The 26,534-nt window shown below is 36.4% G+C and overlaps 1 protein-coding gene across 1 annotated transcript in view; it reads left to right on the top strand.

Moving 5' to 3' along the window:
- The window catches only part of DIAPH2 (diaphanous related formin 2), a 1,007,297-nt gene that overhangs the window by 775,631 nt on the left and 205,132 nt on the right, over positions 1 to 26,534 (top strand). Inside the window, exon 27 of the mRNA XM_081793317.1 lies at positions 23,742 to 23,837. Coding sequence (XP_081649443.1) covers positions 23,742 to 23,837 — 96 coding nt within the window. The remainder of the gene's footprint in view (positions 1 to 23,741; positions 23,838 to 26,534) is intronic.

Below are 26,534 nucleotides of genomic sequence, written 5' to 3'. Positions count from 1 at the left end.
CTTGTAGTGCTGCTTTGATGGGTTCTGGTGTATTAACCGGGGTGGATCTGCAAGGTGCACAGGGGCGGGAGGGGCAGGCTCAGCTCACTTTGCTGTCTGTGGTCCCCTGCAGGAGGGGCCCTGCAGCACTGGCAGGGAGGCTGACCTGTCGGAGGAGTGGATCCACAGAAGCACAACATTGATTGTTTGTACAGTGCAAGCAAGTTTGGTGAACTGGTTCCCTTTGGGATTTTTGGCTGGGGGATGGGCGAAGGAGATGGCGCTGGCCAGCACCTTTGTTCCCCGCCAAGCTGAGCTCTGTCCTCCAGGGCTCAACAACTCTCCCTCCCATTGTCCTCTAGCCCTCCCACTCTCAGAGCAGAGCTGTTGACTTATAACATTCCAGATGTTAAGTCCCACTGGCTGTCAGAACACACTCTGTCCGGCCCCTCCGCTTTTGCAATCCAGACTTCGGGGACTCTGCTTTGCTGGGCTGGCTGCCTCTCCACTGCCCCAGCTCCCTCCCGCCAGTCCGTGTAGCGCACACCACCTCTCCGCCCTTCATACCCTCTTCCTTGGGCCTCTGGTCTATGCTTGGCTCCAGAGAGTCCATTCTGCTAGTCTTCTGGTGTTTTTCTGGGTTATTTAGGTAGATGTGGGTGGAATCTAAGTGGTCAGCAGGACATGGTGAGCCCAGCTTCCTCCTACACAGCCATCTTCTCCTAGCTCTCCTCAGTCAAATATATTTAGATTCATGTCAGTGATCACACCTAACAGATCCATAGAACTAACAACCTGCACTGAATCCAACTGAGTTTCTAATGATTTTTTTAAATTATATTTGTTCCACCCACATTGAATCCCTGAGCTGCTGGGCTGCTTTAGACTCAGGACCAAATCTTTTGTTACACTAAATATACAAAAGGATTGTTATGGATGAAAACCTTTCTGTGATTTTTAATTTATGCTACAGGTATTTATTGAGTGCCCACTACATTCTGAGCGGAGTGGCACACCCTAATCATAGTATTGCTTTCTGATAACTCAGCATCATTAACCCACTTATGGGGTTACTAACTGTCATCTTTTTCCCTCTTTGTGTGTCTCTTCTGTGAGAAATAATGTCTCTTGCTTATTTATGTATGTGTATTATATGTATCCACTCAAACAGGACCATGTGTGGCATCTAACATATATTTCATTTTTTTCACCTATTTTATACATGAAACCTTCTATTCCTTTTTCTTCTTATCTGTCTTCGGTCACTCCGTCCACACATGAGCAATAAGTATATGATATCTTGAGTAATTCATAGGGAAAAAACACATCTTAGTTTAAGAAAGCAGTTGTGCCTTTGTTATAATGATATTAGAAGAATGTCATAACCTAAACTTAGACTACCTGATTGTCATCTAAATCAACTGTTTCAGAGTGACTCAGAAGATGCTGGAATAATTTATTTGGGAGGCAAAAGGTGACTATCCTTTTAAAAGTGCAGTTTGCTATGGATAGCATAATACTTTTATTTGTTTTAATCAGTATTAGAATCTACTTTAAATGTACATTGTGTAAAAAAAAAAATACCTCTCTGTATCAGAGGAGATGTTTCCAAATTCCTGAATTTGATTTTGCCTTTTCTATTTGCCAAGCCCTAGACAGGGCTACCTAGGAATTACTTGGAGTATCACTAAACAGGATGGAGGCATATAAGTCTAGGGAGCTAGAGGCACAGCCCTGCTGATAGAGGGGCAGGGTCCCAGGGGTCCTTTTCAGATCTGTATGGTTCTGTTAGAAAAGAATCGTATTCTCTGAGTCTGCTGGTTTAGACTATTTGTAATATGATAGTTAAAATAAGTGTTTTATTTGGATGTTTAATCTCTCTTTTTAAAAAAAAAATTAATGTTAATTTTTGAGAGAGAGGGAGAGAGAGAGCATGAGCAGGGGAGGGGCAGAGAGGGAGGGAGACACAGAATCAGAAGCAGGCTCCAGGCTCTGAGCGGTCAACAGAGAGCCTGACGCAGGGCTCGAACTCACAAACCTCGAGATCATGACCTGAGCTGAAGTCAGACACCGAACCAACTGAGCCACCCAGGCTCCCCTAATCTCTCATTTTTATAACATAACCCCATCCCAGTTTTTAAGGTAATAATTTTATGCATTTGAGCACTTGAAGTAGAAAAATTTTTTGAACTTCCCTGTTTATCTCACTAATATCTGCAGATTCCTGGTTTGAGTTGCTACCTCCTCTGATTTTCTGGAGCAGTATTTCTGTGAAAGAAAAATGTGTTCCCTGTAGTCCTCTTTTGTCAAAAACCCTTTGCACTTGCTTTCTTCTGCCAATTGAACCTTATTTGAAAAGCATCAGTAGAGAGAGCTTGCCTAGCCTTTGCTAGACAGTAGCTGTAGGTGCATTTAAACAATCCAACTTTAAAAGGGGATTTCTCTCTTTTTATTTGAAAACAATTCAAAATGAAAGGTGTGTGTCTCAGGACAGAGTGCTTAACTGACCTTGCTCTACTGAACTTCAGTATGGTATATGACACTGCCTCCCCTGTGTCCTCCCTGGTGTTCTTTTCTTTCCTTTTTTTTTCTGTCTAATGTTTTAAAAAGATGCTTTACTTATTTGAAGCACCTGATTCTGAGTTAGAGCTCTATCTGGCATAACTGGAATCCATTATGTTGTTAGCTCTTGTTATACTGTTCTTTGCATCTTTTTCTTCACTCAAATACTCAGTGCAGTTTTGGGCTATCAGATCATATTTTGAGAGGAAATGGAGATCAAGCTATAGAAATGGGCTATGGCTACATTAAGCCGTAAGTGTAACCATGCTCCACCCCCCACAGTAGTTACAGCCTGGTTTTTTTTTAAGTAATCTAGTGTAAGCTCCTATGGCTCAAGAAAGTTGAAAACTATCCATGTTTACTTGAGTAACCCTGACAAATAAATGAAACCACCCAAAAGTACCTCCCTCCTTGCAGGCAGAAAAGGGGTGGTAGTGAAGAGTTGACAGTACAGTTCCTGGCCTATCCTCCCTCAACCCCTCTTTCCTTTTAAGACCACATAGGAACAAAGAAAATATCTTTATAAGGAAATATCTGGGTTCGTCCTTTTGAAATCATAGATCATTGTAACCTTAGGAGAAGATATTGTTTGCCTTGGACTTCAAATTTTTTTAATGTTTATTTATATTTGAGAGAGAGAGCGCAAGCAGGCAGAGGGCAGAGAGAGGAAGACAGAATCCGAAGCAGGCTCCAGGTTCTGAGCTGTCAGCACATAGCCCAACATAGGGCTCGAACTCATGAGCCAAGCCTTGAGATCAGGACCTGAGCTGAAGTCAGGTGCGTAACTGACTGAGCCGCCCAGGTGCCCTTGCCCTGGACTTTAGTAGTTAACATTTCTTCTGAAGAATGTGTGTCTATAAGGACAAAGTAACTAGGGACTAACAGGACCTTACCCTTAAGTACCCAAATAAAACTACAATCTGTATTCTTGAGGTGTTATCACATTTACTCAGATAGTAGTATGTCTTAAGGAAAAACAGTGTATTATTTAAATGGAAAATGGGGCCATTAGTCAGGTTTTTGTTTTGTTTGCTTGTTTTAGAGGCAGGGAATAAGGAACTTGTCTCACAAATATGGTAGGGAAAGGAAACCTTTATGTGGAAGTTAGCTTCTCTGTATCTCTTGTATTCAAGAAATACCAAGTTTCAGTTCATAAAATGTAAGTCCTTTGTCACAAGCATCTCTCTCTCTCTCTCTAGGCCTGTAGGCAATTTCTGAAACTAGTTTCTGATTCCCATGTAATACTTTTATATGATATTTATTCACAAAACCATCTGGATTTTTTGAGTTGATGATGCCTTTTCATCATTCTACTACACTTCTCTCCCCTTCTTTGGGATTATTGCAGTGTCTCACTCTTCCTGATACATTGCCCCAGTGGCTGACATCATGACTTGTGAGCAATCTGATATATAAATAAGGTGGTGAGAACTACCTCAGCAATTCAGTTTCTATTTGAAAGGAATTAAGCAGTGCCTTTATGTTTTCTTATATTTTCCTCTACTTTGTATTTTCACAATTATATTAGGCACAAGAGGAGGGCCTCTTTTCCCTTTCAGTCCATTTCTAAAGAACATTTGGTTGATTCAAAATCTTCTTGGAAATGTAAAACCCTATGTTTTATAATAGACTTCTCCTACTGTATATGTTTTTGTAACGCCAGAATGTGCCGTTCAGCAATAGCTAATAACTACTAATTTTCTAGGAGCATCTCAGGCATATAGACGCTTCAATCCACATGTTTTCATTTCCAATGATATTAGAGTAGTGTTTATCTAGGAGGAGTGATAAGAAATAGTATATCAAACTTTGACCTTAATTCTTATCTATGTAGACATTATGTATTCATCAGTGTTTTGTGTGCTTTGATAGGTATGGAAATGTGTGTGAAATCAATAAAACTTTACTTCAATATGTTAAAAAGTAAATGTGGATATGGATTTACTGGATGAGCTCATCAGCAAACATGCCTTTTAAATATAGCTCCCATCCCTGTTGCTAATTGGCAGGCTAATGTACTGCCATCATACAGTTTGAGTTTCTTCATTTGAAAGAACACTGCATTTCTTTTTTGATACCTTGTGACACTTGGGCACTTGCCTCAGGAACAATACCACAGAGGAGGAATTCAGATTCCTGCACTTCAGATTCTTGGCATTCTCCAAGGGAAGTGGTTCGCAAAGTATAATCCCTAGAGCAGCAGCTTTAGCGTAATCTGGGATTTGTTAGAAATGCAGATTTTCTGGCCTCAACCCACACATACTGAATAAGAAATTGCATGGGGACAGCAATCCATGTTATGATAAGCTGTGCCGGTGATTCTGATACACACTAACATTTAAGAATCCCTGAGTCCAATGACTAGATTCATCTTATTTTACAAGTATGCCACTGGAGACATGAACATCACTTGCTCAAGGTCATAAAGCTAGTTCAGTGGTAAAAAGGAGAGCCTGGAGTAGAGCCTGCCTCAGCCAACTGTTCTTTCTACTATACTACTCCATATTGCTAGTGCTTAAAGCTGTTTTCAATTATTTAAATTTAGTCACGACATATTATTATACATGTGAAAATGAGAGGCTTATCTTCCAAGCTTTGCATTCCTATAATTTTTGAAACTACTGCTAGTGACATGATTAATCAGAATCAAGTAGTTTCGGTGGCAAAGAGGGAGGAAATCCCTGGCATTGAAAGTTTACAGGGAACTTGGAGTCTTTGTGTTATCTAATATGGCTTTGATAGATTGATATCATCATGTTTTTCATACTACAACATACCAAAATGAAGTAAAGCAACTGATTTACTAAAGAATGATCATTTGTGTTTTGTGTGTGTGTGTGTGTGTGTGTGTGTGTGTGTGGTTTGTAAAACAAACTGCCAAAGAATTTCTTAATTAGTAATGTCCCTGTTATATTAGAATAGAATTCTTTGGTCCTGGGGAGGAGATAGACAATGAATTCTATAGCTGTTTAAGAACACATCTATTGAAGAGCAAGTATACCTTATTATTAGTATACTTGTTCTTTAATTTTCTTTATTTGTTATATTTTAAGGCCTTTTGTTTACACTTAATGAATGTTCTCATATATGCTTCAGGTAACAAATGAACCTGTTCCTATGTTTTGAGTAAGTGATACAGTTAATGAAAGAAGCAAACTCTGCACCCCTTTGTTCATGGAACAAAATGAACATTTTAACTTGAATAAATGTGAAAAACATTTAGCAAGAATCCGTGTCAAAATATATATATATTTTCCTGCAAGTGACCTCTTTTATTTATTCAAAATATCTACCTTTTCTCATCAATTCCAGTATGATCTCTGTAGTAAATAAAAAAGGAAGATTTTCCCATGAGAACTTCCATCAAAAACAATCTTCTTTGGCCCTCTTGTGATATGTTAAGAAATAGTTCTCATCTGTCTTTAAAGTAGATTTGAATGTTTTTCTCTGATTAATACTTCACATACTCTGAGCAAAAAGCTTTAAATTTCTCACATATTTTGCCAAAGAGATTCCTGTTTCTCCTTTTTATTCCCTAGTGGCTTAAAGCATCGTACCTATAGACAGTTTATACCATGTTCTCTGTAAGCAGTGTAAAAAGGCTCATGGTATTTCATCCTGCAGCATTATCTCTGAGTCAGTTTGCACTTGATGCTAAGTTCACTTAGAGTAATATCAATCCTTTGAATCTGTTTTCTGTGATTTGGTTTCCATAAATCATTAAGATGCTCTCTAGATTATCTGGGTCAGTTCCCTGCCCCAAGGTATGCCTGTATGTAACTCTGTAAGACAAATGGTTAGACAGCATGTTTGTAAATGTCCCAGGAGAAGGAACGTATAATAGCACCAATAATCCTTATATAGTGAGAGACGTCCAGAAAAATAACAACTGCACTTACAGTCTTCACAAGCTCCATTGGTCTTGAATGCAATGATGGTTCTTTTGTTTTTATTGAAAGTATGTTACATGTCTCATTCCTTTACTTCAGGCAAAGTGTTTTATTCCCTTTTTTTGTTTATGTAGAGAGAAAGAGAGAGCGTGTACATGCAAGGGGGGGGAGGGGCAAAGAGAGAGAATCCCCAGCAGGCTCCAGACTGTCAGCGAAGAGTCTGACAGGGGTCTGGAACCCACGAACTCATGAGATCATAACCTGAGCCAAAAGCAAGAGTCAGCCACTTAACCAACTGAGCCATCCAGGTGCCCCCAAAGTGTTTTATTGCTGAACCCAAATTTAATTATATTCTTGTTGAGAAAATAGAAAGAAGACTTCCTAAACAATATATTCCACCATGTAATCACATTTGTGCATTTGTCAGCCCTTTCTGATATGTATGTATGTATGTGTGTGGATAGATAGATAGATACAGATACAGATATATATGTAGATGATATATATATGCAGATTTTATATATATATATATATATATATATATATATATATATATATATATCTTGGTTAACCATTATTGTGGCATATGTTTCTCTTTCTTAATGAAAAACGAATTATTTAGTTTTTCTTAAAAAGTAAATGATTTTTATCTTTCAGATACTCTTTAGTATTCAGTATATTCACAGCATGCTCAGAGCTTCCCTCACTGTTTAATTTGTAGGCTCTAAGATTTATTAAAATATTTTATTTACCATATGTTTGTGTCATGTTGTAAATGTTAGGAAACAAAATTGAATTTTGAGTGTGAAAGTTCCTTCTTTTATCAAAAGGAAATATGCATTCTCTGGCATTATAAAAGTCATGGTGGAATTCTCTTCTAAGAAACTCACTAAAATGACAAAGAGCATGAAAAATATATTTAGATGCTTGATTGAACTAAGTTGGTTGATTTGTTTCCTTATCTGATAAGTTATAATACACAAAAATAAAACTATAATTAATAAGAGCACAAATGTGGCAGATAAATTGATATTCTAGGTAATATTGAAACAATTGTCATTATTTCATGTGCTCACTATAGAAAAAATAAATTTTATTTTTTTTGCAAATATTGCTGAATTTTCTTCTGAAAAATACTATAATGAGTAGATTTATTTGTTCAGTTCTCTGTGAGGTACTGACTGTATCAAGGTTTTGGAAAAACAAATATGCATTCTCTATCTCTAAGTATATTGACTAATCTATAAAGGCTTGACATTCATTAATGCTTGCTGAGGGAAAAAAATGAGTTCTAGAGACTGTATTTTGCTCAGTACTGCATAACTTACTTTCACAAGCCCTACTTAAGCTTTGATTTCTAAATTTCTCCCCAGTGAAATTATACCTCAAAGATGTTTCATTAAAATGACAAGATAAGCTGCCTTGTATCTCTGTGCTCAAGTGGGGGCAAGGGACAGAGTTCTAGGAGATCTTACACAATGATTTCTAAGCTTTAGGGAAAGAAGCAAAAATTACTGACCTCAGTGAAAAATCTCTACCATGAAAATAACAGCCGAAAGAAAGGATGGGCCAACTGTGTGCAGAACCCTGGCTTGATCTTGTATTGATGACTCATACAAAGTTAGAACATAGAGGATGTAGTTATGGAATGTAGGAACTATTAGACTGTGCCCTTAAAGTTATGCATTTTAGAAAATAATTTGAAATACATATTTTCATTGTTATAGCCTTTTGCATTGTGCAATCTTTCACTTTTGGCTACCCCTCTTCTATTTTGAAATATTTCTTAGAGAATTGGTCATAGTTCAAGTGTCTTCATTATATCCTGAATATTAGTTTGAACCATATGAAATTGTTGCTCTTTGGCCATTCTTTTGCCTATAAAAAATGGTAACCTCACATGGTTCAATCTAATAAAAATTGTATAATTCTCAAAACAAAAAGATAATATCCTATTATTTCACCACTTTTTATTGTACATGAAACTCATAGTCTGTCTTAGTTGATCATTTACAGACTAAGTTTGACATTTAAGAGAATTTTCTAGCAGAATTTTGGCATTAAAAAGGAGAGTCCAGGGGCACCTGGATGGCTCAGTCAGTTAAATGTCCAACTTCAACTCAGGTCATGATCTCATCGTTCCTGAGTTTGAGCCCCACATCAGGATCTCTGCTGTCAGTGCAGAGCCTGCTTTGGATCCTCTCTTTCCTTCTCTCTCTGCCCTTCCCCTACTCATATTCTCTCTCTCTCTCTCTCTCTCTCTCTCTCTCTCTCTCTCTCTCTCCCTCTCCCTCTCCCTCTCCCTCTCCCTCTCTCTCCCCCTCTCTCTCTCTCTCCCCCTCCCTCTCCCTCTCCCTCTCCCTCTCTCAAAAATATTTTTTTTAAAAAAAGGGAGAGTTAAAATAGGAAAACCCATTCCCTGTTCATAGAGGGCCACCCTGGGAAACAGATCTAAATGAAGTCACCTAATCAGCCTGAGTTTCCTGTGGATGCATTCCTTAAGTTTGCATAGTATCTCTTCAGAGAAAATGCAGTGTGGTTGGTTAATCTATCATTTTCATTATTATTGTTCCAAGTAAATATGTCCTGGTCATTCTAATACAGCTAAGAGACATTGTTATATCTTGGTTAGAGCTGGATGTTGACAAGGTTTCCTGAGCAACCTGATTCCAAATCACTTCTTAAATGAGGATGATGAATCCATTCAGCACATGTTGACTCCTTCAGGTTTGACTTTGAGGTAGAAGAGACCTCTTCCTCACTCTATACACCTTAATATAGCTTTCTCTAGACGTGATATAAAAATTTCAACAATAAATAGAATTCTCTCAATTTTCCTTTGTTGAAGATAGTGCTAATGTGAATGCTTAGTTACTAAAACAAATATGACATTTTTAAAGCCTCACAAGATAGGTAATTGCTTTAAAGAAATCATATTTTTTTCTTCCTTTTCCTGAAATAGAAATCATAGTCCTGTTGAAGACCCAGGATTACATACATCATAAAAGCATCAATAGTGTATTCCTTCTAAAGGATGGGGATAAATTCCCCTTATACTAATAATCACCAGCTGTCACAGAAGTACTAAGTAAAAAATGATCCTTATCATTTCTTTGTGGATTGCAATTTTCCCCTGTTGATCTAGGTTATAAATAGGAAATAAACAATTGAATGAAATCAGATAGTATGCAGATCTTACTGATGAATTTAGGTGAACATATCATAGAAAGAACAAAATATCACCTGGTCCTAAATATTTGCCAAGGAGTATTTAGTAATCTCCTCACTCTCCCGTCTTTTTGGCAGATAACACTTTTTAATCCCATTTTTGAAAAGTAACAGATATTTGTTTGTGAATATATTTTTACTTATCTAAAAGAGGAAAAATAATTATGAATATTAAAAATTATTTCTGTTCAGTGAACAAGCAAAATACACAGTCTTTAATATCCTTTATTTAATAAAGTCAGTGGTTCTTCCCTTAATTACATCTTTATCTCAGGTAATTTATCAGTATAATTTTTAAATTAGAGTACAAAGAGAAAGAAATACACAATTTACTTGTTTGTGGCAGTGCATCTGAGGAGGATGCCTTATAGTTTTGGTTTTTGGTTTTTGGTTTTTGGTTTGTTTGTTTGCACAGTGCTATCTGCTGAGTACATGCCCAGTGGTTGTGTTGATAGCTTGAAAGAGATATTAAAAACTAAATAAGGAATATGCTGAGGGTATGATTGAAACAGTGCTGATTAACTGCATCTAAGTCCTACCTGCTTTCTCCTTTGAGCCTCCTGTCCCAAGAGACATGTTTGAAACAAATGTGAAATTGTAAATCTTTTCTACTTAAACCCAAGCAAGAAATTGTCTATTTGCAAGTGTGTCTCTGACCACAACTCTATCCATTTCAACAAAAATATAACAGTATTTACAGACAGGAATTACACAAAAATAGCTAGATAGAGGCAGGTTATTTCATAAAATAGCATATGATATAATCCATGGGAATTTTTGAATTTAAAACGAAAATTCAAATGCAGAGGTCAAGTAGACACATCAACTTAAAATAAAGCATTTATGAAACTAAGCTCCAAGGAATGACATTCTGTTTTGGTTTTTTTTTGAGAATCTTTTTAAAATTTATTTATTTTGAGAGAGAGAGAAAGAGAGATAGAATGAGTACGGGAGGGGCAGAGGTAGAGGGAGAGAGAGGATCCCAAGCAGCCGCCGCTGTCCATGTGGAACCCAATGCCCGGCTCAGACCCATGAACTCTGAGATCATGACCTGAGCCAAAATCAAGAGTCAGATGCTTAACCAACTGAGTCACCCAGATGCCCCAGAAATGCCCATTCTTTAAGTGCCAGTATTTTATCTGGTTTTACCAGCTTTTAGCAGGTTTTTAAAGCATAGTTTTCATCCATAATGACTTCATTTTAAAAGGACCACATAATGTTCAGAAATTGACATAGTTATATCTCTGGGATATTGGTGCCTAATTTTGTAACTCTATACCATTTTCTACTAATGGATGGACTCTTATGTAATTCAATGGCATCCATATTATTTACTCAGTAATCTGTAATTATAGACTTCCTCTATGAAGCGCCCTATGCTTTATTGCCCTGTGTCTTTAGGAGCTCTGTGGGTTTCAATGTTAGAAAATTTGAACTTGGAAGGGCTGCTTTTTCTCAGATGAACATTATAAAGTAATGAAGAGGTTAATCACTATTGCCTCGATTATTTGAAACACCAAAAATCAATACCACTTAATATACAATTACCAATTTACTTTTAATATGTCTTCTTTTTTAACTTAAAGGTTGGATTCAATTAAGTGGTAGTGGAAAGTATGTTAAATTTACTATGAATATCTGCCTTAGGGAGTTATTTATTTATTTATTTATTTATTTTGAAATTAATTTTTTTCTCTTGAAGACCAACTTCCTTTTATTTAGTAAAGCGTGTAATTAAGGTCTATCTAAATTTTAATTATTTAATAGAGCAGAATATTCTTAACATGTATTTGTATAAATTGTCTAAATTACCTGAATTTAGGTCTATAGTGTTTCTATAGCACTCACTCTGGGAATTTAAATCCTTGGATAGATCTGGTGAGCTAAAGAATATTCATATAATAATCTATCTAAAAGCTCTATCCATTTAAACTTGAAGGTATAAAACATCTGTCTTTTTTGTGTTGCTTTTTTCCTTAGTATTTACATTAATCTTTATTTCTTAAATTGGGTAGATGAGTGAAGACATACAGGTGTGAACATTCAGGATAAGTACAGAATTATAAAGAGATGTAGCCTGGCTGTGTGGTTGGAGGAGCCAAAGAAAAAATCTGGAAATAATAAGGCCATTAGAGTTTGGATTGGATCTGATGGACATTGAATCTTGGAAAAGAAGATAGTGTGATTAGAGTTCTAGTTTAGTAATAGGAGAAAATAGAAACAGAGAATTCACCAAGTTGATTCATGTATCAGTAGTCCAGGTTAAGGGATGAATGTTAGACTGGGAGAAGAAACTCTGATTCTATGAGAGATAGCCTGTGAAGAAGTGGCACAGCTTAGTCACTGAATTTGGAGATGAAGGTTCCAAGCCTGGGGAATAATAAGAAATGAGAAAATTGGGATGATAAGTCATTAGGAGTGTGGTTGGGTGGGGAAATCTGTGGGTGATTAAATCAGTCTTAGACATGTTGTCTCAGGTGATGGGAAATTTTGTAAATAATATTATTCTGGAGTAGCTGATAATTTGCACCTGTAATGGGAATATGAATTAATAATAGGGATTCGAATTAAGGCATCTACATCGTAGAAAGCAACTAAAAGCCTTGAAACTGATCACTTCTCACCGTCCAAAGAAGAAAGGCCACTGTCCAGCGGCACTGTGGTCTACTTTTAAATCATTATCTTTCAGCAGCTTGTTTCAATTCCATCAGGAGACAGCAGTGAGATTACAGGGTGGGCAAGCTATTCTAGTTGACTGAGAAAGTACCCAGCCATGCTCAGAGTCAGACTGACTCTCTCCTAGAGCAGATTATTGAACTCCTCTTTAGAAATTATTGATGGATTTAGATCAAGGCTTAAAGGTAAATCCTTCCCTCTCCCATTTTGAAACATCAATGTAAATTACACTATTGAGTTATGATAATGCATATCAGAAGTATATGCATTCAGCTCCTTTTATGAGACAAGCAGCAATAGGCAGCCTCTTAAGCATTACTGACTATGTTTTGTGCTATATGATCCTCCTCTGCTTTCAAATTGGGCCAGAGATTTATTTTTTACCCAAGGACAACCATCTATAGGCTGGTCTATTTCATAAGAGATAGCCTGTCATAAACACTTCTCCCAAAAGTCTACTCTGTACTGGTTGAATCAATTTGATTTTCTTGGGGAATTTGCACTCAAAGACACAAAGAAAGAGAATTAGTTCAAAAATGGCAAAAAAGAAAATAAAAACAAATAATAAGAGTAGGTGCACATGGTAAGTATGAATGAATGGACATCAAGGTAATAGAGTAATAACATCAGATGACTAGGGCTATTGTTGTAGCTAGAGGGTTAGAGCTATGATCGTATCTTGACTGGTGTTTCAGTTCTTGATGAGGTGCTAAAGGCTGTTTCCTATTGCTTTTTACTTATGCGTACATTTTTACACTAACCCCTCACCTTTGTTTCTTATAAGCCATTTAACATGTTCATCAAGAGGATTATACCAGTAGCCAGTTAAATAACAGAAGTTCCTTCTTTTCATTTTTCTGCCTCCTTGCTCCACCCCATTAGTGGATCTAATTACTCCATGAGAGTAAGGTATGGTAGGGAGTGAGTGGGGGAACTGATTATACCACCCGTTCTCCCCTTCAGGTACTTGGGTCTAGAAGACTAACCAGCAATGGGGGAATGAAACCCCTTGCAGCAAATGTAAATTGATATTTAAACTGAAACCAGAAAATTATGGAATCTTGCCAAATGTTATTAAGAGACATGAAAGGGATATTTGACATGGCATGTCTTGGAACAGTGGTAGAAAAAACAAAAAACAATTTAATATGTATACTTTTACTGAATTGAGACTTTTCAGTAAAGCAGTTGGTTTATACATGCCTTTTTAAAAAAAGCTGAAGTGTGAAATATCACCATGTTAGGGGCTCCTAAGTGGTTCAGTCAGTTAAGCATCCAACTCTTGATTTTGGATCAGGTCATGATCTTAGCTGAGATAGAGCCCCACCTCTGTGCCAAGCATGGAGCCTGCTTAAGATTCTCTCCTTCTACCCCTTTCCCCCTACTTGTTCACATGCACTCTCTCTCTCTCCAAAAATGTATCACCATGTTAAAAAATGTTATAATATGCTACTCAACTTGAAAAGGGTAGTTGTAATAAGAAGAAATTAATTTGCAACAATGTGCACTCTCCAGGCACTCAAAAACACGTGGCCAAAGAAACATACACAAATATACAAGGTGAGACTCCTTTGTGCTTTAAAAATTGATAAGCAACAGTTAAGTTCCTCTGCAAAAAGTGGAGTGAGGTTGTTACTGCCTTTCTGGCTGGAGAGTTGACCCTCTATAAGAATCTAGTAAGCACAGGAAGAACACCACAATTTGAGCGTTGCATAGCAACTGAGGAATTGTCCACTTGTTTCCTATACTCCCAGCATCAACAATTAAGAGTGCCTGTTCCCTCATTTACAAAACTTTTATACTTGGTGGTAGGCTGCCATTATTGCCATGGTGTGTAACATTTGCTATAACTGCCTGACTGGGCTCTCATGAGAGCCATTCTTGAAAAGTCACTTTCATTCCACACTTACCTTGCACCTGCGCTAGGCACTAAAGAAAATACAAGTATACATTTGACCTCATGATGGTGTTCTGCAAGCTAAAACTATTTATTTCCCTCTCTTCATCACTAGTCTTGTGTTTGTATTTCTTATAAAATGGTTAGGCTTATTATACAGTATTGTATTCTGATATGACACTCTAGTTAAAGTCCATAGATAAAGAGCTGGGTCTTCTGTAAAGAAGCCTAATTACTCCATGTCAGGCAAAGATTGGTTTTTATACATGAAATCAACACTAGGAAAGCAGGTCTTCCACTGACCTTTGAAAAAAACTACTTTTTTTGTAACTATTGTTTTGCAACTAGACTTTAAGGACTCTTAAATGTAATGCCACATAGAAATGTATGTATTAATTGTTTCATTATCCTGTCTCATTCTTGGCTTTGGTCCTCTAAGTAGAGACATCTCAATTTCAAGAAGGCTGACATTGACTGTGTTCCTTCCTACCTTCTATCCCTGATGAACTTTTGTTACTAATATAGAGGTTGCCAAGGTCCTTCAGCATCTCAGAGGCAAATTGTGAGCTCCACAGGTATCTATACCAGCATGATGTTGATATTGACTATGTGTACTCTAGAGCCAACCTTTTCTGTAAAGGGCCAGGTAGTAAGTATTTTAGACCTCACAGGCCAAAATGTCTCTGTCTCAACTATTCAACTCTGCTGTTGTAGCATAAAAGCAGCCATAGACAGTACATAATGAATGATCATGGCAATCATCCAATAAAGGTTAAGGACTAAAATTTGAATTTTATGAAATTTTCATGTAGTACAAATATTCTTTTAAAAAATCCATTTAAAATGGTGAAAACCATTCTTAGAATGTGGGTTGTTCAAAAACAGGTGGTAGACTGGATTTGACCACTAGGACTATAGTTTGCCCACACCTTCTCTCAAACATATTTAGGTTCTAATGCTGGTTCTCTTACCTCCCACCTATGTGACCTTGAATGAGTTACTTACAAACATACCTCAGTTTCTTTACCTGAAAATAAGTTGTTATGGAGATCCAACTTAAATCCCTTAAAACAGGCCTGACATATGGAAACCTCTCAATAAATCACAGACATTACTAATAGTCCTACTTCCAAAACCGGCCTTCTTTTGTCTTTTCAGAAAGTACTTAGATTTCCTTTGGTGGATGGTTTTGAATTGACTTAAGTTTATTCTTCTTCCAAATTTGTTTTTGCATAGTTTTCCCTTCACAAGTGTTCCATGCCCTTAGTAAATGATTGATTCTGATAAGATACACACAGTGTTTCAAAGGTTTCTTTGAAATATTAATTATTTAAAATATTGAATGTGAGATATTTTACCAGAGGCATCAATAGAGGTTTTCTGGTAAGCACTAACATTCAGGTTTATTGGGTGTTTCTTTATTTATAGAATGTGTAATTTTCTTCATCTTTTAACATACAGGTAACTAGAAAAAAATGAATATGCATAAACATTGTTTTTTTTTTTTTTTAACTTCCATTTACTATCAATCCATCTTACCATAGACAAGCCGTCAAAAATGTGCCCCTGGCCAAAAAAGTTCCTTCACGAAAACTCCACCAGTAGAAATTAATTCATTTGTGTTAACAAGCTTCTCTTTAAGGTACACATACATCAGGAAAAGTTAACTTACCAGTTAAGTTACCCTAATAAACTTAGGTAGCACCTACCATGTAGAAACCTGTGGAGAAATTGCCTCATCCTTCACCATTAATCACTTGGGAGCAGAATGCCCATTTATCTTGTGATCCCTAATACATTATTTATTTCATGATAAATTGTACCTAAAACATTAACCTTAAAATTGTTAAGGAAGAGTAGTATTCACTATGAGGTTTATCCATGATCTGATGATTTGCCTCACTATAGGAAACTGTTAATTACCTGTTCTGGCAAGGAGATGAGATAACAGAATGAATTAACTCTCTAACCAACATTTTTCCCTGTAGTTTTATCTTTAGTTGCTCTGAGATTAATTTTGTTTTTTGGTAGGTACCACTGTGCTAGGCCTCAACCTGGGAGCATAACATTTTTCTGTTTGTTTTACAAAGTTTCAAGTGCCATGTAATGTAATTACTACACTGCCCCTAACTCATCCTGTGGTTTCTGGTAATTTCTTCTGAGCTCCTGTGTCCTTTTTCCCTCTTAAAAGTTTTCTTCTTTTTGCCAGGAACATCTGCCTTCATTATTTTCTGTAAAACTTTATACATTCTATGTATGCCCTCTTTTAATCTCTTTGAAGTAGTATCTTGATTTTCTTAAATACTTTTCATTGCCATAAATAACTTCATAGACTATTATCTTAGTTACCATCTGTTGATTTTCCAAGTCACCACTTTCTTCATTCTTCACTCACTTCCAACTAAACCACAAACTAACAAAAATCTCACATCAGGTATAGGCTTTCCAGATGTTTGTAGACTTCAATACAAGTTGCCAAGGTTTTATCATATCTGTTGATACAGTGCCTTGCCAAATGATTTGACTGTATTTCTAACTTATGTGTGGTATTAGTATTACTCTTACATGTAGATATTATGGTCCTGTAGCACATTGTGTTATTTTCACCATACTGTATTTGCCATTTACTAAGTCTATTACCTCTTATTTTGTTGAATTATAAGAGATGTTTTTTAGCCTTGGGCCTTCATTTTTTTTTCTTTAGATCCCAGAGAAGGAATTTTGTTTCTTTCTTTTTTCTTAGGTGAGAAGTCTTATAATTTTGTACCATCTACAAACCCATCTTGCAGTGTGGTCTGAATCTGGACAATAACAGATAGTGTGAAAAAGATTGAATCTAACATTGATTTTTCTTGTACTCTACTTATCACTGCCTTCTTACACTGACAATTTCCATTTACTACTGCTCATGACCTTGCTAACAAAACCAATTTTATTTTTCTATTTAGTCCTTCACTAATAATACCAAAATTTTTCCCAGGATTATATGCATAGAATAATATTTGTCACTACAAATTAAATTTCATTCTTTGTATAACTGATTTCTCTCCTACTCTGGTCCATTTTGTGTACGACTATGAGGCTGACCTTAAATGTTACTTTATCGTGTCACTATCTTGCTAGCTTTTTAGAGTCCCTTGAAGCACATTCAGATTTCTTACTTTGATATCCAAAGCCCTCTAGAACTTTACTCTGATCTTACCTATGCAACTATAACTCCCATACCTTTCAACTGTGTTGTTCTCCCTGTGGTTTATCATGCAGACCATGCGTGTTTGACTTCAGGTAGCTATACTTATTCAAAACAACCTTGACACATTTTACCCTCTTAAAAATTATATGATATGAACAGGTGAAGCCAATATATGATGATAAAAATCAGAGTAAATATTGCCTCTTAGTGGTGGAGGCAAGAGGGAATTTTCTCGGGGTAATAGAAAGTTTCAATATCTTGCTTGTGGTAGTACTTACACGGGTATAGGTACTTGTTAGAATTCATCAAAGTGTATACTTAAGATCTATGCATCACAATATTTATAAACTTACACACACACACACACACACACACACACACACAGAGCAAGCAAGTGAGCACATGAGTGTGTGCTAGGAGTTAATACATCTAGATTTTAGTGTCTTCAAACCAGTCATTCTTCAACCTTTTTTTAATGTAATGTTTTCAGAGGCTTAACTTAAGCCCTCATTCTTCCATGAGTCTTCCCCAACTCTTCTAGGCCCACAGAGACCATAGCTTTATTTTAAAAAAATTATATAGTCTTGGGGTGCCTGAGTGGCTCAGTCGGTTGAGCATCCGACTTCAGCTCAGGTCATGATCTCACAGCTCGTGGGTTCAAGCCCCGTGTCAGGCTCTGTGGTGACAGCTCAGAGCCTGGAGCCTGCTTTGGATTCTGTGTCTCCCTCTCTCTGCCCCTCCCCTACTCATGCTCGCTCACTCTCTCTCATTCTTTCTCAAAAATAAAAATAAAAACATTAAAAAAAATTTTCAAATTATATAGTCTCTGTAAGTATTGGCTCACATGGCAGGGTCCTACCCTCAGTAAGAAGTCTTTTGTTTCTTTTGGGTCATTTTATACTGATTTGTTTTTGATAACTTCTTCAACTTTTGAGCAGCTCAGCTTTTCCAGAAAGCCTTAATTATACAATTGAGAATTCAAGGAGGCTATAATAGTGAATTAAAGCCATATGCCCATGATGTTAGGATCTTAGGAAATAATTTTTATAATGTTGGCTTTAGTTTAGTCATTTTTGAGGAGTAATGAACTGGAGTTGGGTCTTAGGCAATGGGAATGTCCAAGGCACTGTTAGGTTCTTAGAAAAATAAGGGATATCGTAATTTAAAATGTTTGATAAAAAGAAAGGAGATTTCAGAGCATTTTCTTTTTTTAATGTTTATTTATTTTTGAGAGACAGAGGCAGAGAGACAGAGTGTGACTGGGAGAGGGACAGAAAGAGAGGGGTACACAGAATCCCAAGCAGGCTCCAGACTCAGAGCTGTCGGCACAGAGCCTGACATGGGGCTTGGACTCATTAACCAGGAGATCATGACCTTATCCAAAGTATGATGCTTAACCCGCATAACTGACTGAGTCACCCAGGTGCCCCTCAGAGCACTTTGAAAAACTTTGAAGGGGCAGAGATTTTACCCCAATTGTATGGTAACAAGTCAGGCTGCCATAGTTTTAGGAATGCTTACATAAGAAACTAGGCTCCTGGGTCAGAGACAAAGAATTCTGTCATTCATGGTACAGCCAGCAGTGTGAACTTCATGTTCATATTGCTTTCTCTTGCCTTCCAACTCCCCCATGGTGATGCCAAGGTGAGCTCAGGTGGATGCTATGCATACAATGGCTTTATATTACTTCTGAGGAACCTGGTTTTAGGGAACCCAAATCCTTTATAATAAAATGAAAGCAAACTGCCTGACATTTACCCTAGAGGGAAATATAATCTGTCCTCAAAACAAACAGACCTACCCTCTGCTCTGAAGAGAGACACTATATCTTTCAAGGCTGTTCACTATAAAAAGATAGTCCAGAAGAAAGGTCATCAATGCTTGTGCTCATAAAATGCACATAAATGTGAGAAGCCCACAGAGAACTGCCTCTAAATAAGTTTGTGCTAGCCACTGGGGAATAGTCTTGCACAAAGGTGTACCAGAGATAACTTAGTTTATCTAGGGCTAATATTAATCTATGGCATCTCCAAACTCTTCTTGGGGAAATTAAGTCAACACAACACAGGTAAATGTTGACGATGAAAATTTGAGGTCAGCAGGCATTCTGTATCCACTGCATGACCAACACTGTTGGAAACATGAAATAGAAGGTACAGTGCATGCCTTTCATTTTACCCAAAGATATGTAGCTCACATAGAGCCCCACTGGACTGCATGTAACCTGCCTAGCTAGCTCCTTAATACTGTCTGTGATCTAATTTCAGGATCAAATGTCAGAAACTTGCCTCTGAATTGTTACTTCCAGACATGCCCATATATTACCATTTTAGTGGCCAAAAAGCATTACCAATTTTTTCCTTGATATTCATTCACTCAGTAAATAAGTATTGAAAGATGTAAGAAAACACAGTTTTCTATGCAATTCAATAAAACTATTTTCCTTTCCAATGGAAAAAAAAAAGACACTTTTTTTCCTGAATTTGACCTCATAGACCAAGAAATAGAAAATAAAAACAGCTACTCATTACAAATCACATCTAAGTAAGAATTAATGGTTCTATGAACTTGGAAATTCTAAGTGAATTATCAACTTCACACAACTCAATCACATACCAAATTTCACTGAAATTCATTTAAAATGAAGGATAATGTCTTTCAGATGATCATGTTAGCTTCCATTTTGTTTTAGGAAGAGTAACTGAAATGTAAATCAGTTCTATGATATATTTATAAACCCTTCATTCCTTCAGGTTAGGTATTTCAGGAAAATCTCTCAACTCTATGAAAAGTTATGGAGCAAATGAAAAAGTAATAGTAGACTGAAACCTACATTTATTTCTTTTAATATATCAATGATATTTACAGAGACCTGGCCTTCTTTTTCTTTTCTTTTCTTTTCTTTTCTTTTCTTTTCTTTCTTTCTTTTTTTTTTTTTTTAAGAACCACTTAGCACATGCCTTCTCAGCAGAGATAGTATATCACCTCCAAGTGGATAAATATTGGTTCTTGGGGAGGTGGGCAGAGAAAAAGCTTAGATATTACAATTGTTTGTGGGCCCCCAAAGGGTTACACTATATAAACAGATATGCTGTACATCTGTTGTATTATATTTAAATGTTGGAGGGATGAGGAAAAAAATATCTAAAAAGGCTCCTCAGGGGGAGGAGAGAAACAATAATGAAAAAAAAAAGAAAAGCTTAGAAATGGTAATCTAGCATAGTATTTTGACAGGTGTTGTCAGATGGCAACCATTAATTAAGTAAAGGGATTTATTTTTAATTCCTCTCTATATCATATTTGTTCCATCTTTTTAGTATATATACAATATAATCACATTGAAGAATTCTAATGAAATGGCCTCCTTATCATTGTTATATTTTTTTAATGTTTGCACATTATTTATGTAAAATCACATATAAATACTGTTTTGTAGTCTGCTTTTTTCACTTTTATACATGTATTTATTTTTCTACATAGTATTTATAATGACTATTTTTATAAGAATACATGAAATTCATTTATACTATGGTTCTCTTCTGGTTGTACTTCTATATCTCTAGAAATTCTTTTTTTGTCTTCTCTGAAATTCTACTTCTCCTGACTGCTTTATAAAAATTGGGGTTCTCAGGAATTGCATCGTATGCTCTCTTCTCTTTTCATATAGTATCTCAGGGTGATCTCATGCATCTTCCAAAGGTATTCAAATCTTTAGCTTCAGCCCAGACTTCACTCCCGGGTTTCAGCCTCATATTTTCAACTGCTTACTGGATATCTCTACCTAAATATTCTTCAAAAAATAATCATATTTTCTCAAACCTGTTTATTTCTCAGCCAGGTCTTATTAACTATATTAATACCTTCAAGGTATCCACCCTCTCCATTCACTCTCCTATCACTTTAGCTCAGTTCATTTATACTATACTCCTGACCATTTCCCTTCCTTCTATTAATGCCAACCTCTAAGTCATCTTCCACAGTGCTGTCTGATAAGTCTTTCTAAAATGTAAGTCTGATCAAGTCACTTCCTATTGCTTATGTTTCCCAATAGAGCAGCCACTAGCTACATAAAAATAATAAGCACTTGAAATGTAGCTAATCTGAAGTTAAATGTGCCAAAATAAAAACACACTCAATTTCTGAGACTTAATCTGATAAAAAGAATGTAAAAAACAAATGATTTTATATATATTGAGTTAAACATTTATTTAACATATCAAAATTAATTTCATCTGTTTTTAATGTTTTAAATATGGCTACTAGAAAGTTTAAAATTATGCAGCTCACATTTTTGGCCTGCATTATATAGCTCTATGGGAGAGTGTTGACTTACAGGATAGTACTCAAACCCATATCATAGAATTATGATCTTTTACCATCTGGTCACCATATGCCTACTCCATTTTGTCTTCTGCTAACTGCATACAAAGAGGGCTGGTCTTGGTGTCAGACTGACTTGGGTTCATACGTAGGCCCCTCCACATGCCAGCTGTGTGATCTGGAACAAGATGCTTTAACTCTATGTTTCAGTATCCCCAGCTGAAAAACAGAAATAAAACCTATTTCAATGTGTAGTTGGATTAAAAGATACAACAAATGTAGGGGCGCCTGGGTGGCTCAGTCTGTTAAGCGTCCAACTTTGGCTCAGGTCATGATCTCACAGCTCGTGAGTTGGAGCCCCATGTCAGCTCTGTGCTGACCACTTAGAACCTGGAGCCTGCTTCAAATTCTGTGTCTCTCTCTCTCTCTCCTCCTCCGCTCATGTGCTCTCTCTCTCTCTCTCTCTCGATCTACTTCAAAAATAAACAAAAACATTTTTAAAAATTTAAAAGATACAACAAATGTAAAGTGCTTACTGCATAAAATGTAATTCTCCCAGGTACATTCTAGCCGTGCCAAACTACTTTCAGCTCCTCTTTTCTTTCTGTTATAGAGAGCAGATGACAGTTTGGATGTGTCTGCAGCTTTAATATTCCTAAATGTGCATAATCCCCTTCCCATGCTTAATCATTGGGGTTCTATTTTCCTTTTATTTTTTCTGTTTTTACCAAATATTAGACCCAAGAACCTCCGTGTTTCCCTTTGTTTTTTATTTAATATTATGTCCTAGTGAATTCACTTTAAAAGAAGAAATGATTGATGTAACATCGAAGAAATCTCAAGTCAAATAAAGGGCATAATCAAAAAAGGTTTTAGCTTGTTCTTGCCCTATAAGAGATTTTTTTTCTGTGATCTGACACCCTATAGTCATTCTTTAAACAAAGTAGGATTTACATTTAACTTTAGAATAGCATCAGCAACAGTTTTTTTTCCCCTCACTCCTGCCTTCTTCTCTTAACCCTTCTGCCTACAAATGTCCTCTATGCCAGACCCACCCATTTAGCTACCACTCAAATTAACCAGTTAGTTAGGATCCTTTTTATCATCAGCTAGGCCCAATGGGAAGATGGACCCCAGCTCACTGTGGATTGTCCACGGTGTAGAAGAGTTCCTGGCAATAAACACCTTGAGGCAAATGCTCTCATAAATCTTAAAAGGGGTTTTGACAGCCAGAATTGTCAAAGATAAGAGTAGGGTAAAATGTTTTAAGTGCATTTCCATTAGGAATTCCCATGTACATCTTTTGAATACCCAGCTCATGGAATCATAACAGTTCTTTCCCATAAGAAAAAATTAGAAACACAATGGCATTCTAAAAGGGATGATGAGACTCTGGCTAACGTCTCTCAAATATAAACTGCAGGCTTTCAAATGATTTGGCCACCTTTTCTTTGTACAATGTCAGCATTTTGAAACGGGTAAAGGATATGGATTAGGTAGAATTGAATGCAAATGTGTTTTGAAAATAGTGTCTTTTGAGATAATAGCAGATGACGGTTGAATGCTGAAAGTATTAATACAATCAGTATTTAACCTTGTGTAGCTCCGCTTCATCAAGTCACGCCCTGCACATTGATTGCATTAAGCCAGGTCCATGGTTTCTTGCTTAGAAATGTCTTAAAAGAATCTTAACAGGAAGGCAGCAGTAGCTGATCAGCTACTGTTTATTTGCATACTGAGTGTGTCATCAATAATACACAAGACAAGGTCCTTAAGTTGAAAGAACAGTGGGATTGGCATGAATTTTGCTTAATGGTGCATAATAAGCAAAGTAGTCTATGGGGCCAGAAACTGACAGGATCCATTATGCTTAAACAGATATATGTCTTTAATTTAAGGATATTATGTAAATCTGACAGGAGTTTTTCCCTTTATTTTCCTGTGGTTTAACTTTAATTGCCCCAAGATTAATTCTGATTTCTCCTTTCCCTTCCAGAGGGTGATGAGACTGGAGTAATGGATAATCTTCTAGAAGCCCTACAATCAGGTGCAGCATTCCGAGACCGCAGAAAGCGAATTCCAAGGAATCAAGGTAAAAATCAATTCTAGCCTACATGATATTATAAAATGTGAATGTTCTTAGCCAAATACCACTCTCTGAAAAACCTTCCCTATGAATATTTTTTAACAGTTGATCTCAGTTCATGTGTGAAAAAGTCTCAACAGTCTTCTATGTCTATGTGATCACAAGTTTCAACTTGGTAAAAGTGTCTTCAAATAACTAAAGACTTTGAAAGAATTTTCAGAAACAAGGACTCAGCTGTGTTTCATATTAAATATTTTAATTGTTATTTTATGTGCATGTGGTTTGGGTGGAATGTGGCTTAAAACCATAAATGAAATTAAATTACTAAAAGTAATTGGCCCTAGGGATGTCACATTGCCTATTCACAAATTAGGGAAACTGAAACAATGCTTCTTTCTAGAGGTTATTTTGGCTCTGTAGTACAATCCATTCTCCATTCTCCATGTTAATAAAGAGAGGAGAAGAACAGATAATCTAAGATCCTCAAAAGTCTGAAAGCATCTGAACCCCTTTTTCATGTATTTTTAATTAGTAGTAAAACCAGATTATGAAAATTGATCTCAGGGGAAGAAAAACAAAAAAACAAGCCAAATAGCCTTCCTCACTCAAATAGTACTAGAAAGTTGTCTGTTTTCTCTGTTCATACCCTATGGCTGAGGAAGTAATAGTTCCTTTCAGAATAATCCAAGCTGAGCTATCCACCTCCTTTAAGGAAATTTCTATATTTTTAATTTATATCTTTTTTGGAAGAAGAAGAAATTAGGTGTTTTAATTTTAAAAGTCCTCTTCATGGGCTATGGAGCTATATGGAGAAGTAAATGGAAAAAGGAAAATTAATAGTAAATATGTAAATTCTACTTAATTTAGATTAATAAGATTTGACTTGAATAGCCTGAAATTCAAAAAATATTTTGTATTTGGGCTGGAAAATATGTCTTCAGAATGGAAAGTGGTAGTTCTTTCAAACCACGATACTCCAACAAACCAGTAAAAGGAAGTGGAGCCCAGTACAGAGCTGTCGGGAAAGCTTGTGCTAATGATGAAATTTATGGAGGAAGACAAGAATATAAGTTATGTTCATCTTTTTTGCATTTGGGTGAATTTTGATGGATATAAAGACATTGGAGATGGCCTACAAAAAGAGTGAAAGACTGGAGGAAAGAAAAGTAAAATCTCTATTTGTATATTCATATTAATTTTTAAGGTAATGCTGCAAAGCAGAATACTAGGAGCACTACTAATCTGTACCTATGAAGCAGCCATTCCATCTATCCTCAGTCTTTATCTGTAAAATGAGAAAGTCCTATCATGCTATCAGAGACCCCTTCTACCTCTTAAGGAAAATAGAAACCTTCCCTGTTCTTTCTTGAACTCTCAAAGCATTAATAGTAAAAAAGCAAACTGAAATAACTTTTTTTATTGATTCAGTTCTCTGCTAAGCAGCTGATAAGTATAAGCATGTTATTCTGTGCCATAAGAGAACTGCATTATATTTCTAGGCTGTTTATTTTTAAAATATATTTGCTAAGGCCCCTGTCTGATTAGTCTCACATCTCATACTGACTCTAGAGAGATTGTACTGAGAAAGAGAGAGATCATTCCATGGGATTTCTGTGAGTTTGGTACTCAAGGGATACAGTGTCATCAACTGTGAAATACCAACAGTAGATTCACAAACTGCATAATTTTACAGTACTCATTCCAAGTAATCTAAATTGGGGCCTCCTTTGGTTTGTAGCTAGAATGCCTCCATGAACACACAGGGTGAAAAATATCAGCGCATCTAGTCCTGGCAGACATTTCAAGTAACTACAGCCAATGCAAATGTACAGCAGTAAAAAGAAACTAGAAGCAGACAGTGGCAGTGATTGGTAAAACATCTTCAGCATCAAAGTTCAAACAAAGGAGATGGGGAGGATGGCACAGAGTTGGCAAGTCTGCCAAAAATTTTCCTGCCTGCTTGCCTCTTTCTAAAATCAACAGAACTGGGGATTTCCCCAGATTCCCTCTTTGTTTCTGACTTCCTAATTAGATCATATTTTCATGCTGACCTCCTTTTGTTGTCACTTTCTTGGGTACCTTATTTGGTTCCTTTTCAATGCCCCATTGACTTTATATTGTTATACTTTCCCTGGTCAACACCAACATCCTTGCTCCTTTCTAATCTCCGTTTCAACATGATGAGATAAAATCAGAAAAATCAAATTATAAAGAAGACTATTTTTATCAAGTAAAGTAAAATAAGAGGAAATAGCCAAAAAATGTGAAATCAGAGTCAGCCACAGACAGCAAAGATGTACTGCTCTGCTTGCCATCTCCATTATTATAACTTACAGATGGAAATTATGGTATGTAAAATACAGAGATCTACAATTGTGCTTCTAATGCAGTGTTTTCAATTCAGCATTTCAACAAAATGAGGTGATGGCTTATATTCTTCACTATAAAATCAAAATATTAATAAATGGCATGATTAGTTGCCTAAATTATAAATCTTTCACACTGAGCCTATGTCCCCTCCCCAGGAGCTACCAAATTAGGCAACTCAGAGCTCCCAAATACTGTATCTAGCCCAAATACTAAGAATGTTGTTTCAGGTAAGGGCCCCAAAAGATATATTTCAAAGGAGACTATTATAAAGGGACGCTAATGAAAAAAAATATTGATAATGAGTATAGCACAGGCTCCAACCAGTTAGAATGT

The sequence above is a fragment of the Panthera onca genome, chromosome X (genome assembly GCF_046562875.1).
Source record: "Panthera onca isolate mPanOnc1 chromosome X, mPanOnc1 haplotype 2, whole genome shotgun sequence".
Taxonomy (NCBI): domain Eukaryota; kingdom Metazoa; phylum Chordata; class Mammalia; order Carnivora; family Felidae; genus Panthera; species Panthera onca.
Note: the sequence above shows the minus strand (reverse complement) of the source record. Positions and strands in the feature narration are given on the sequence as shown.